At 37.1% G+C, this 15,356-nt stretch overlaps 1 protein-coding gene across 6 annotated transcripts in view; it reads left to right on the forward strand.

Moving 5' to 3' along the window:
* LOC121652819 (discs large homolog 1-like protein) overlaps positions 1-15,356 on the forward strand; it is a 127,391-nt gene that overhangs the window by 79,350 nt on the left and 32,685 nt on the right. For all 6 annotated transcript variants that reach the window (XM_042005867.1, XM_042005868.1, XM_042005869.1 and 3 more), the window contains 6 exons: positions 5,112-5,165; positions 8,787-8,837; positions 10,276-10,400; positions 10,834-11,003; positions 11,534-11,670; positions 12,166-12,310. In XM_042005867.1, coding sequence (XP_041861801.1) covers positions 5,112-5,165; positions 8,787-8,837; positions 10,276-10,400; positions 10,834-11,003; positions 11,534-11,670; positions 12,166-12,310 — 682 coding nt within the window. The remainder of the gene's footprint in view (positions 1-5,111; positions 5,166-8,786; positions 8,838-10,275; positions 10,401-10,833; positions 11,004-11,533; positions 11,671-12,165; positions 12,311-15,356) is intronic.

The raw sequence follows: 15,356 nt of genomic DNA on the forward strand, positions 1-15,356 counted from the left end.
TCACCATCAGATTCATCTATCCCCAAGCCACCACCAGCTTCAAATATCAGCAAGTCATCATCACCTGCAGCACCATACTCAGCAACAGTGCCATGTACCAGCCTCACCCAGCCATTTTCTTTCTTCGCCTTCAACTCATCAGATCTACCACCACCAGCATTTCCATTCACCAAGTCACCAGTCACTGTTCCAGCAGTACCAGCAGCACCACAACTACCCTCCTCCCCTTCCTCATGCCTCCCAGTCACTGTCCATTCATCCTTTCCACTCACCGCAGCTACCTTTGTGTTCGGGGCTGGGCAGTTATGGCTGGAGCACACTGCCTTCCAACCTGGGCACTAAGGGCTCAAGGGGGAAGTTTCCAAACCTGAGGGACAGCATGAAAAAGAGTCCCACAAAGAGCAAAGGCAAATTTGGATGCAGGCCGTGGCCCAATGACACGTATATCTGGACTGCACACTCTGTGGCTGCTGCCCAACATCTTCCACTCAGACACAACTTTCCACAAATACAGGCACATGTCCAGGTAGGTTTTAAAGACACAAGCTATCAGGGGTTACACAGCTGTTGCTAATGAAGAAAGTTTTGTGTGCGTTTGACCAATAATTTCTTGTTCAAACCAGATTCTTATGGAAATTATTCACTTTTAGAGTGAACAAGACCGATGTCGACTGTTATTCAGTATTAGTGTGAAATACAAAAGCAATTTGGTCAAAATGCAATTTTTAGACATAAGTCCCGGAACAACAGATACATTTAAATAATTTAAAACTAATGTTTTTGTTGAGATCATTAATTTTGCAGATTAAATGGAGCATTTACCTTGAACAGATTTAGATACTTTTCATGACATCAGTTTCCATTAAAGTAGCAATATTACAATGTGTAAGGAAGTCTTCATATTATGAAACACTACTGCTGTATAATGCTATACTGGCTATTAAAAGGGACCTGTAACCATATGTCCTTATTGTATATATTCAATAGCAGTGGTTAATGACATTTTAGTGGTGCAGGCCACAATAGAAATGTTTCCAATGTATTTCTCAAACTGGCCTTTGAAATGAAGTACACAAAGCCTGAAGTGCCTCTCTGATGATTTCCACACAAAGCTGCATTCTTAACTTTCAACTGAATTGGCATATAGCTGTGACTTGTGCAGGATGTGACTCCCTCTTGTTCTCTGAGGAATGCTGAAAGCAAGAAAACAGACAGAATGTGGGTAAATTAAAGATATACTGAAATAACTTAAGAAAAAGTAATGAAAGTGCTCAATGGGACATCACAAAATGATGAAGTGGCGACGATGAAGACCAAAGGGACTTTTCTAATTATATTATCAAACATAACCATCCACATGAAATAGTGTTGTATAAACAACATACTATTGAAGCAAGAAAAGATCCGTTACTAACTATTAGGTAGGCAGTTACTGTATTATGGGTGCGGTGATCAGAGATAGAAGGTACCTATACTCTGATTAACATGATTAGCCTAGTTGTTCTGATCAGTCCCGCTCCATCTGATTAACTCAATTCATTGTACATTATGAAGACAAACTGGGTAGTGATGGTATAAGAAGGTATTGTGAGTGTGTGCACGACTTGTTAACATGAGCTGCTATTAGGGGTGTAGACTGCTGCAAGGTACCATGAAATCTGCAGTGGTGCAGCAAGTGTATTGTGATGTTTATGGGGAAAAAAGCTGGAAATAAGGATTTAAATATGGTAGTTATTCAGCAACTATTTGGCTGTTAATTGCCAGATTGTTGGTTAATGGCTTTCACTTTGTGTTTTTTTACATGCATGTGTGTGTTTGTGTGTGTGTGTGTGTGTGTGTGTGTGTGTGGTGCGTGTGTGTGTGTGCGTTTGTATTGTATTGATCAATTTTTCAATTAATAGCTGCTATTGCACATTTAAATGTTAGAATTCTTGATGTTCACCCATGAAATCATTATTTATCTGGGAATTATTTTGCTGAGCAAAGCAGGCTGCACTAAAAAAAAATAAAATTATTCAAAATATTTCCTCTAAGCACACACAGACACACACCCACACACACACATGTAGACATGGAAACAAGTAATTCAACAAGTCTTAACAACCCTCCTATACACTGCTTGGTTGCATGAGAGCTCTTATCGAAGGACTTAAACATTTGTTTGTCCCTTTGTCTCAGCCTGATAAGTCAACCTACAGATACCCTGACGCTCTTCCTAAGCTGTACTGGACTGAACCAGGCCATAATGCCATGATAGCACAGCTGGTGTAACAGCAATTATGTAACAACTAACAATCACTTGCACAGAGCAACAGAACACTGTCTGGATATGAATGTTATGCGCACGTTTGTTCTTACGGCCTTTTCATGTAACACAACATGCCCCATGTACACACACTCACACACATATTGATGTTACATAATGGCACAGTCTGATATGGCGTGTCAGTGGAATCACCAGCTGACTGACCAGCTGGATATGTCGCTTTGTGAATGACACACACAGAGTGTTGTTAAAATGGTGAGGAAGTCAGATAAGGTTGAGGAAAGACAATAGACTGGGAAATGTTGTATAGCAAAAATCTTTGCTAGGTAGCTGTTAGGTGTCAGCTTATAGTTTCAACTGAGGTGACTCATTCAGTAGTGGTTTTTCTTTTCCATAGTTCAAGTGTTTTAAGTGTTTCATGGGATATTATTTCATACATTATATAACGATAATTTGTGTTGATGGTTTAGTTCATACTGTTTATAATGAGACAAGTTTACCAACATTGCTTCATTCTGATCTTTTTCTGTTTGGAATTCCATACAAAACTCTGAACGTAAACAGCTCCGGAGTAAGTTGTGAGATCAGCCTAAGTTACCATGGTGACAGATTAAAAGAGCCCCACCATCATGACACTGAAAACTCTGATTTTAGATTCAACATACAACATACCTTGCTAAGCCATTAATCCTGCTTTGTAGTGCACCCCTCAGTTGTTAGCTTTTCAATGTGCCCTTTATTCAGCACATTGTGGAGAATTCTTTTTCATTAGTGATTTGGCTCTAAGGTTGAAATAACAAACCAAAAAATAAATAAATAAATGAAAAAATAAAAATAAATAAATAGAATCAGAAAATCCAACACTATGCAAAACCCAGTGTTTTGCTTTTTGTCAAATTCTTTTTTAAGTTTTTTTTTTTTTTTTTTTAAATATGGTTTGATTTTGTTTTTTGTGAGATTTTTTTTTTCTTTTAAAAGTTTTATGTTGAGACACAAATTACTTTTTTTTATGTAGCTGTGTGATATTAATGTTGTACTTGAGAATGAAGTTCTGTGTATTGTCTTTCTTCTTGGTATTTTGTGCTTTGTTGTTTATTCTTGTTATTTTGTTATAAAGGCCACTGTGTACCTGTGAAAGCAAGCTAGTGTTAGGAATGGATCTTTCTGTCATATTTAAAAGTCATTCATATTGAGAAATTTATCTTTGGTCCTCCTTAATGCCTACTATGAGCACATAATATTTTAATTATTCTAATAGCATGTTGCAAATCATTAGTATGTTTATGATAAAAATGAACACTCATCATGACCCCCCCCCCCCCCCCCTGCACATACACACACACACACACACAAACACACACACAGATGACAACAGCTGCAGCTGTCAGTTTGTCCTCACAGTCTCAGTATCCATGAATTGCGTCGTAACACCCCCACCCCCCCGCATCCCCCTTGCTCTGAACCTTCCTCCACTTCTGCTCTCATGCTGTTGTTGTCCTTTTTTTATTCCTGTCTGTGCGTTTTGTTTGTGTGCATCAGTCTGCACCCTCTGCTCTTCCTCGTTGTTGTTGAGCAGGCAGATTTTACTCCTCCCACCATACCTTTAATCCCCCTGGCCCCACAACCCCCACCCCTTCTCTCTACTCGTGTGGGATCAAGCATCTAGTCAGCTTGACTGACAGACAGTTGCACATGTGGCAGAGGGAGAGAAACATGGATTGTGATAATGTGTGTGTTTGTGTGTGTGTGTGTATGTGAGAGAGAGAGGAGATCAAACAGTACAACAGGGTGGATGTGAGGAAGATTAGTGCCGGGGGATAGATGCTGTTGCTGCTTTGTTGCACATTCATACACTGAGTTGGCGGAGGTTGTCCGGTTGGTTTTCTAGCTTGTTTGATTGTGGTTTGGTTGGTTTCTTTTGCAAAGTTGTTTTTCTGCATAACAAGTGCTGAATTCCAGATATGGACTGGAACGCTCAAAGCTGATGTGTTGGAGAGGACTCGAACTGCGGACGGTGAACCTGCAGGCAGTAAATATTTTCGGAGAGAGTAGATGTGAACAGAAGGCAAAAGAGTGGGGTGATAAGAATTGTGCTTCCCTTGCAAATATGAGAAGAAAAAGGCAAACTGTGGTTGTTCATTAAAAGGTCCAAACTTTGTAATTTGCTTGCATAGGAACCAAATGATAGTAAGTAATGGCTGTCATCGACAGCAACTCCAATATTGACTCTTTTAGCTCTGTTATGTGAAGGCTTGGCCTCTAGAATGAGTCCTCTGAGAAAAAGGAGCTTAGAGTAAAATCTCTTTGAAGCAGGGGGTAGGGAGAGGAGAGAAAGGAAAATTGCAGACAATTTTCTAAAATTCAAAGAGAGAATAAATGTCAACTTGATTCCAGCGATTCCATTTGGCTAACATATATTTGTAAATTGTAGCAAAATATGGTGCCATAAAAACAAAGAGCAGCAGTGGTACATTATTCTGCTATTTGTGGATTATACAATTATAAGGTGTTAGAGTGCTTTGTAGCGCAACACTGTATTGCTAAGAGCATGTTATGGCACTGTAGAAGATGTTTGTAAGTGTTATATAGTGTGGTTTGCAGTGTAGTACATTAGTACTGTCCACTATAAGGGCTGTGCAGTATGTCATGCGGTGTATGCAGTCGCTTCATGGTGGTAATCCATAGCAGATGTACTCAACATGCTGTACCAAAACCTGAGACGAGTAAGTCATTACCTCTGCTTTTTGCTTAAGTTTCACACTGTTTCTCAGCTGCAGATCTTCTTTGTCATTGTAAAATGATTGAATTTAACAGTGATTAACAAATTTGTTGCTCTCTTTTGCAGGCCAACCCCCCTCCAGTGGTGGTCAACGCCGACAGCGTTGACACCCCGCCATATGTGAGTATTGCTGACATATTTTGATGTAAGATTTTACTAAGTGTATGCTTTGCACACTGAAGATACTGTAGTGGCCACTTCTGGATGTTTTTTTTTTCCTAAGAAAAGCCAAATATTATTACCCTACACAGATTTAAAAGAAAATTTCATTAGATTTTAGTAGCTGAGTGGACCACAGCACTGGTTTTGACCTTTGGTGTGGCTTAGAGTACATGTGAGTAAGGGAATGCATTGTGATGTTGTTGTAGCTATAGTGTAATTATAATTTGTATAATAATGGATTTCAAAATTAAATTTTTTTATCCCACTGACTATTGATTACTGATGGTAGAATAGTGAAATAGTTTGTTACCATGAATAGAAGTTTCACTTAATGAAGTATATTTTTATTTGTTTGTACTTTAATGCAGACTGTACTTTGGCTCTCATTAATCTCCATGTTAATGAACCAAAAATAAACGCACACCGATCACAGGTCAATGACAGTGCTTAGAAACCAATTTGAGCATTTAAACTGAGACAGGAACATGCACCTGGGCAACATCTCAACACAGGTCCATACGTTTTCTGCCCCTACAAAATACATAAAAACAACTTTTATAGTGTAATCACATATCTATGATCTTATACTGAGCTTTTAAAAGCTACAGCAATTTTCTTGGTTACATCCAGCATCTTAAAAGCTAGACTGACTGTTACTGTTAGTCAGTGACAGTAAAGAATCAGTGTGTTGTTCTTAGATAAATATATTATGTAATTATAATAGATTTACTCTCTGCTGAACTGAAAGTGAAATAAAGCATACAGAGAAAGAGACAGACAGCTATATCTTGAAGCTCTGCTGACATCACTTAGCAGTTCAACAATGTAACTAATCAGTGTTCATTGATATTACTGTTTGAAACCCAAGGTTACTGGGATTAAAAAAGTATGCATAAAAGGGATATGCATTTTAACATATACCTACTTGTTGTCTTGCCCATATAGTTAACACAAGCTACATTAAATCATTGATAACTTAATAGTACAAAAGATACTTTTCAAAACCAAATCAAATCACGTATTTACTTAATTTTTGCAATAAATTAATTTCACTCAAAAGTAGACAATTTTTAGCCTGAATTTTAAATAGTGTGTTTTGTAGATAATTGCACACACAGTATAGTACATGGTGGCTGACAGACAAATATGCCCTCAATTTAAACAGCAGAAATTCAAAATCTAAACTAATCTGACTGCATAGACACAGATTACAGCCTGGCGGATTACACGGGCCACTGGGATGCTAGTCAGCCAGTGTGTTTGTGTGTGTTCCTGCTCGCTTGCAGCAGCTGTATCGGAAACAAAACAATCTTCCAGTATAAACCGAGAGAAAACAACATATATGATGGCCTGATCAGCTTTGTCTCTATGTAGATGTTAATGTGTTTTATAGTGAAGACATTCCAGGCAGAGCATTTTGATTGGCTCGACCGATTCAGCAGGGATGCTCTAAAAATGACATCAGCGATACACCATCATTAAGTGCATATTACGAGTTTAATCTTTTGGAGATATGCATCATTCATGAATAATTTCAAGTTATATTTCTAATATTTGTTGCACCTTCTCTCTAGGTACTCCAACTTCCTCACTCCATCCCAAAACTTGCAACTTAGATTAAGTGATCAAACTGATAACTATGAATTGACCTTAGGAGTGAGTGTGAGCATGCATGGCTGTTTGTCTCATACTGTAAGTTTCAGTGATGGACTGGCAACCTGTCTGGGGTATATTCTGTCTCCCGTAAAAATGGCAACTGGGATGGGCTCCAGACCCATTGTAACACTGACTTGGATTTAGTTGGTTTTAAAAAAGGATAGATTGATCAAACATTTACAAAACAACATTAAACAGCATTGTATTAGCCCTCTGTAACTAAACACTTCCCTAATTAAACAAGTCTTTAACTTTTTAAGGCTATAATAAAATGTTGAAAAAATAGAAGTACATTTAGCTTTCAAGATGCCACTTCTTAAAAAGAAATATTTCCAGGTTTTAAATAAGGCCTGTTGAACTATCAGCAAATTTAGCCCAGAAGAACTAAGGGACTGAGTGGCAGATTTAACAGGTTAGAAATATTTTGGGGAGCCTCTTCATCAGAATTCTTAAATGTATTACCAAAGCTTTCAAACAAAGTTGTTGTTTCTTTCCTAAACATTGTTTTTTAATGTCTGAAGATCATCAAATGCCTTATATTTAAACAAATAATAAGTGCATTAAAATAATCAAACTTAGCAGAAATAGAAGCAAAGATATTATCTTTAGCTCAGATTTTAATCCTGCTGCTCCTAAATGCTGCTGTTTTAAAGAATACATAGTTTTACTGATAAAGAGGAATAATAAAGCTGCAAAAGGAGTTTGGAAGACACTGCAGCTGTTCATAAGAAAGCAAAAAATAAAAGCCAAAAAAAAACAAACAACCCACTTATGAACTAGAGCTGGGCAGTTACTCAAAAATTAATCAAAACCGACATTCAGAACCAATAATTGAGTTGTTAGCTGGAGCTAACAATGTAGAATCTGCATAATTCTACTCTAACATGCCAATCCACTACAAATATGATTGTCTCATTGAATGGCATATTTTCAAACCTAGGGGATCTCAAACCAAGTGCCGAACTTATTTTTTTGCCGTAGTCTGACCACAAAAACCTTTTTCCAGGAACCAGAATATAATGATGATGCTGATGAGCCTTATCATCTGTTATCTCCATGTCAACTATGGGAAACTGAGACTAATATCTCAGGCCTTAAATCAGCTCTGGTAGAGAGGTGGTGTTTTTAAGATTAGCCTAAGCATTTGGGATGAGGCTCAAAGTGAACATTTCTGATTGGTCAATTACTCTTATGTTTATTTCCACCTTTCTGTCTCAGCCATGACCTGTTTAATATCCACCACAGTTTGTAAAATCTGTTGACTTTAAGTTGTGCTCCAGAAATAATTGTGTTTGCAAATATGACATTAAAACAGTCATTTTTGCACCTTTAATCAGTGAACCCCTCCCCCCTCAACCACACACTTCAGTGAACTTAATTTGTCTTATCTACACTTTGTATTAGACTTAGCCAAAGCCAATTGGGGCTTTTGAGCTTGTAGTTAAAAATAGAAATTTATTTACTTTTTGGTCATAATAGGTTCCCTTTAAGGTTTTAATTTTAAACTAGTGCTTCGAAGAAATATTTGTCAGTACAATTTTGACAGGTAATGTTGTCAATGTTTTTTTTTTTAGATCAAGATTTTTTCTAGTAACATCATACATTCTTTGTGACCTTGAATTAGATTAAACTGATATAGAAAACAAATGGATAGATGTTAAATACATTTAAAGTACTGCAAGTACTGTCAAAATATATGAATATATAGCTCACCTTCCACCAACAGCAAAATGTCTTTTATGTAATGATGAAATACGTAATAATGAATCAGTTACTGGGATTTTGTTAGTCCATAATAAGCACTTTTAAACATTTACCTAAGATTTTTATTGTTGCTGATAATTGTCCACTTCTATTGTAGTAGTATTTTTACTTTTGATGGAGTATTTACATTGATATTTTACCCTCTTCTTGTTTTGACAGGTGAATGGAACAGAAGCAGACTATGAGTATGAGGAAATCACACTTGAGCGGGTAAAAACATAAAACATGTACATTATTAGCATATATATATATATATATATATATATATATATATATATATATATATTACTATTCATTGACTACAGATTAAATTAGACTGAAGTTAAATTTTGATGTGTACATTTATTAAGAGTTTGTATTTTGTGTAGTCTTGATTGCTACCAACCTCATATTTAGTGTCTGTAAGTGTCTTTATGCTTGTGTTTGAGTTATTAGGACCCTCAAAAAACAGTCATAAACAGCAGCTTGTCACATAATATAAGGTGAACATTCTTCTTTTTTACACTGCCAGGCATAATGAGGATGTATATTTTAACATAGGCAGCTTAGTTTAAAATAGATGATGTTGAACAACTGTATACATTTAAGTATAAAACGTCCATCTGCCCCGTGGCAGCTGACTAATCCTCCATTATCTTTCCTCCCTGGCATCGTCTTATCATTCTACTTTTTCCTTACTCAGCCTGAGTGTTGGTCTAATTCTGCTGAGCCTCTTTCACTGTCCTCTCCATTTCTTCTCCATCCTTCCCTGCTTTCCTTTCCTGGTTCTCTACAACCCCTCTTCTCTCATTATATTCCCCTTTCTCTCTCCCCTGAGGCTGTCTCTCAGTGCCTCTACATCACTCTTTTCTCCTGTGACCTGGTTCTGTCTGCCTGACTGGATCTGCTGTAAAGTCGCCATGGACGTACACGCAAAACACAAGCGCAGATAGCCTTAAAACCTACGACAGTAGGTTTAAGGCTATCTGCGCTCAGAGTATGAGCAGTGAGAGATAGAGGCATTAATGATGTGTGAGGTTTTGGCAACAGGAAGTTTTAATCCTGTGGGCAAATTACTCCAGTGTGATTAACAGCATCTTATGCAACCTACCTAGCAGTATCTGGGTGATGTCTCTCTTATTTATTACCAAAAATCATTAGTACAATATATTTAAGAGCCCCTACTATTCATATTTACATGTTAATAATTATATTTTTAGCTATTTTTTAAAGTAAGTTTATGTGCTTTAAATAGCAGCATATTTTGTCCCATTCCAGTTTAAATACTTTTTGTTAGTGCCTGTTTCTTCACGGTCCCCCCTCCAAAAAGACAAAAGTGATATGTGAAGCAGCAGATCCTTCTTTGTTTTTAATGTGCTAAACTATCCACTTGATAAGCATTATGCAATTTTTTTCTTGGTGATTTAGACAAGATAGAGAAGAAACGTTCAGGAGCAGTATATTCTGTGGAAGAGAATACCTTCCTTTGGTGTGGACATTGGGCTTTTTAACTTTGTCTCAGCGTCTGACTGATATAAAGGAACAATGCTTTTGCAAATCAATTCCCAGGCCATTGACTCTTTCACAGAAACCTTAAATCAAAACAAAACTGGTAAGAATGCCCAGATGATGTTTGTTTTTGGCTTATATATCTGTGTGTTATATGTAGGGAAACTCAGGGCTGGGCTTCAGTATTGCTGGAGGCACTGATAACCCACACATCGGTGAAGACCCCTCGATCTTCATTACCAAGATTATACCAGGAGGAGCTGCAGCCCAGAATGGACGACTCAGGTGCAAACACAGACACTTACTTAATGTTTGATAATATGAAATGATATCATATCATAATAATCTTTAAGTTTAAACTAAACTTTTAACAGATCTTCAGCTCTCAGCTCTGAGTATTCCACTATACTTGAACTTATCACTAACTTTATCAGGATACATCATTTCTTAAAGAAGAGCCTTAAAACTAATCAATATCTGATCAAGCCAAACATTTCCTATAAATCAGTTCTATTTCATTGTAACTTACTTATTAATGGGGAGTTAAATTTATATTAAGGAAAATTTTCTTTTTGTCTGCGGTTTTCTGTATTTGTGGCTAGAATTAGAACAGTAGGCTTTCAAATTCTCTTCCATTTCCTCATGCATCTCTTCTGCTTTACTGTATATTTTATATATTTAAATGTATATCTTTACTGTATGTGATGTTGCTGTTCAGGGTGAATGACTGTATAGTCAGAGTGAATGAGACAGATGTCAGGGAAGTCACTCACAGTGGAGCTGTGGAGGCACTGAAAGAGGCAGGAGGTCTGGTCCGTCTGTGTATACGACGAAGACGGAGCCTCGCAGAGAGAGTTATGGACATCAAACTGGTCAAAGGGCCCAAAGGTGAGACAGTGCTCAACACAAAACGAACTAGCACAAATAGGCTGACAACAGGTTAGATGTTTTAGTGCTATTCTACCACTTTTGCGTTCAAATTTAAAAAAAAGTCTGTGAGGTTTTGTGCTATTTTTTTGTAAGTGAAAGCCTATGGTGTAAATCTTCTCTTAATTGACATGTTTTAGCAGCAGATATAAAGTAAGATATCTGAGCAGAGATACATGACAAATGATAATGCAATTGGAACTATTCAAGCAATTAAAGGCTAAATTAGATATCTCAAACTCCTCGAGGGTCACAGTCCTGCAGGTTTTAGGTGCTTAGGTGCGCCAACAGCTTGTTGTCAAGTTTTACACATTGACCCATTTTTTTTTTAATTCTTGCAAACACATTGTACAAAAAAAAAAAAAAAAAACTGAAGAAAGGAAAAAAAAAGTTCATACAAACAAGGTCATACAAAAATGACAGTGTGATGTGTGTATTCATGATAACCTGAAATATCAAAATTATGACCAGTTGATTTTTTATCCTTTCAGGTTTAGGATTCAGCATAGCAGGTGGCGTTGGGAACCAGCATGTCCCTGGTGACAACAGCATCTATGTGACTAAAATAATTGAGGGAGGAGCTGCACACAAAGATGGACGGCTACAAATAGGGGACAAACTTGTTGCTGTAAGATGAATGTCAATTTTCTTTTTCATCACGGAGTCTGACTGTAAAGCACATATTTACTGTAAGCCACAGTCAATAAAGCAAATCAGAATAAATCAAAAGTTTAGCATGTACTAAAGTGGCCTTATTTTTCTTAAACAAACCTAATAATGTTCCCAATAAAGCAACAAAATAGGACATTTCATCAAGCATTTTTTCAGAAGATTGATTACTTTTTCTCTCTGTTTTTTGGGCTAATTATTCTGTAGCATCAATGATAATAATAATGTTTATTATTACACAAGACAAAAAAATTAATTGACACAACACTATAAATCAGTTAAAATGACTTAAGCCAGAAATGTGCTTTTCCATCAGTAACATTTGCAAATTTAGAGTAATTCTTCATTGTCTATACAAAGCTGTAGAATAGCATATTTTTTGTTGTGGTCTGGTTTATTGCTCTCATTTTTATGTGTGCATACTTGTATTGTGAACATCTTCATTTCTATACAGGTAAATGGCACCTGTTTAGAGGAGGTGACACATGAGGAGGCAGTTGCTGCACTGAAATCCACTCCTGATGTTGTGTTCCTCCGTGTAGCCAAACACACCTCCTTGTTCATCAATGACAACTTCCCTCCACCTGATGTCACTAACTGTAAGTACAGAGCAGGTTCAGAGCAGTTCACTCATGAATGATACAATTTCAGACCATCATCATTATAATCAACAAAGGTAACATGTTATGTAGATTATATACATTAGGAGGTACTTGAATGCATTCGATCTGGTTGAGAATGAGGAGGAAAAATCCCATGTACACTAAACAAATCAAAACAAAAAGAAAAAAACAAGTTGAGTGACCTTAAAAATGTAAGACATCCAGCTGCAAAGCTTTTTTGAGTAAACTCAACTAAAGGGTTCTTATGTTGTGTGAACCTAAATTAAGAGGGTAACTCAAAGTAGAATCTTAAATTTAACAAAGTTAGGATAAATATTCTGGTTTACTCATGTCTTTCAGCTGAAACAACTCATGTTAAGTTGAAAATATCTCTGAAGAGATTAAGGAAATATAGACTACTCTCAAAAAGTTAAGGATAATTGAGTTTTTGTATGATGTCACAATTAACCTAAAAACCATTTTCATTTTTATAGGTGAACTTTATTTGACCCTCTAAACTTTTAAATGCATATGTATAACTGTCTGAGCCATCAATGGGCCACTAAATGTTCTGGTTCAATGACAGCTTGTATCTAAACAATCCTTTTCATCATCCTCTTCAGATTTAGTCATCATTAGACCAAGACCACAACTAAAACAAGACAAGTTAATGTTACATTGACATTTTATTTTGAGGTACTGTATACCCACCACTGTTGTTCAGCTTTTCATTCATTCATTCATTATCTTGACCGCTTATTCCATTACGGGTCACGGGTTTACCAAGTGAGAGGCAGGGTACACCATGGACAGGTCACCAGTCTGTTGCAGGGCCAACACAGATAGACAAACAACCATTCACACGCACACTCCCTCCTAGGGAGAATTTAGAATAACCATTAACCTATCATGCATGTCTTTGGATGGTGGGAGGAAGCCGGAGAACCCATGCATACACGGGGAGAACATGCAAACTCCACACAGAAAGGCCACCACCCCCCAGGTTTGAACCTCCCCCCAGCCGAGGCTCGAACCTGCGACCTTCTTGTTATGAGGCTGCGGTGCTAACCACCACACCACCGTGCAGCCCATTTTGTTTTAGTAAATTATTTGAGATTAAGGAATTACCATTATACGATTCTACTGAAATGCCCTACATCATCAGTGTATCAGTGTAGCATCAACTTCTTGAATTTTCTGAAAATTTCTCCCAAAAGTTGAATATATCTAACTTTTTGTGAGTAGTGAATGTTTATAAGTTGCCTCAGCTTTGTGTGAGTAAATCTGAATAATCATCTCAAGTTTGTCCAGTTTAACATTTTGATTTACCCTCATAATGTAGGTTGACATAACACAATTTTTTTGTTATTGTAATTAAGTTTATTAAAAATACTTTACAGTAAATGTCTTACTTTTTAAATTTTCTCAGCTGCTAATTCTTTAGATGAGAAGTGGGATGTCTGTATTCCATCCATCTATCCATTTTCTATATTCACTTATGCCAGTGCAGGGTCACATGGGTCTGGAGCCTATCCCTGCAGCTACAAGGTGAGAGGCAGGGTACACCCAGAATAGGCCGCCAGTCCATGATAAGGTCAATACAGAGAGACAAGCAATTATCCATGCTAACACATGTAACATTCAAACTCCACATAGAAAGGCTGAGGCTCAAGTCAGGAACCCTGTGAGGCAACGGTGCTAACTACCAAACCACTGTGCGACCCAGGATGTTTGTCTTAAAAGATTAAAAAATGCCTTAAAAACCATCTTATCTATTAAGAACAATTAGACGCTTCAATCACACATTACTGCAGGCTATTTAAAAGCCTAAATAAATTATATCAGCTAGCAAACTGTTCTTTTACGCTTGAACCCTTGCTGATCAGTAGGTGCATACTCATGAACACCCTTAGAGCTGCTTAAAATGTGTACTTCAAGTCCTTTGGAAAGCTCAGGTTTAGAGTATGTTATTAGCCTCTAAGCATAACTGCTTTAGTAACATTTGGCCAACTTGTGATACCTGCCTACTACTACTTTCCTAACACTGCTGATTCACTGTACATCATTCCCTATAAAACCTTAAAATAAGATTTAGGCAGTTATGCTAGTAGACAATATGTAAGATGAACCTGTACCATAAGAGGTATTGTCATTCTTTGATATGGACTTTCTTGGGTGCATGGTGGTGTGGTGATTAACACTGTTGCCTCATAGGGAGAAGGTTCCTGGTTAAAGCTTCAGGCTTTCTGTGTGAATTATTGTTCATCTCTCTGTGTTGGCCCTTTGATGGTCTAGCAACCAGCCTCTTACCCAGTAACTGGTTGGATCCTGCATTGGAATAAGTGAGTGTAGAAAATGGATGAATGTGACAGACTTCCCAACATAAGAACAAGTAGTTTAGAAAACTTAAAAAATTAAGGCTGCCAGCTATAAAGCTTTTTTTGTGTAAACTCAATAACAATAACAAAAAAATTGTGTTGTGTCAGCCTGAATTAAGTATAAATTAAAACTAAAATATTAAATTAGACAAACTTGAGGCCACTACTCAGATTTACTTAAGCAATTAAGTTGAGGCAAGTTGTGAACATGAGTTACCTCAACTTTTTTAGCGCCTTTTTTCTACAGTGTAGGTGTAAAGAACACAGGAGGTGAATAAATTCTTAATTAGTTACACTAATTACCTAAAATATTTTGACCAGCTCCCTAATATACAGTTAATCCTTTGCACGCTGTCATAACAGTTCAAACCTATCTGCCAATGGACGCTTCAAGACCTCTGAAGGTGCCTGGTGATATTTCCCATCAAAGCATTAACAAACTTGTTCTGGCATGTCCCCCAACACCTCATTTGTCCCTCCTTTGACCACTGTCTATCAAGTACTGACCAGCTACACTGTCAGTCAGGTCTTTGCACCTGCCTGCTTTTATATAGAGGATGAAAACAGACAGTTTGCTGACAGTCTGTACTGCCCACCTTGACATCATTTTGTGAACCTTTTAGGCACCAGAGTTTTTCAAAGAAAATGTAAAATTTTGATATCAG

The sequence above is a fragment of the Melanotaenia boesemani genome, chromosome 14 (assembly GCF_017639745.1).
Source record: "Melanotaenia boesemani isolate fMelBoe1 chromosome 14, fMelBoe1.pri, whole genome shotgun sequence".
Taxonomy (NCBI): domain Eukaryota; kingdom Metazoa; phylum Chordata; class Actinopteri; order Atheriniformes; family Melanotaeniidae; genus Melanotaenia; species Melanotaenia boesemani.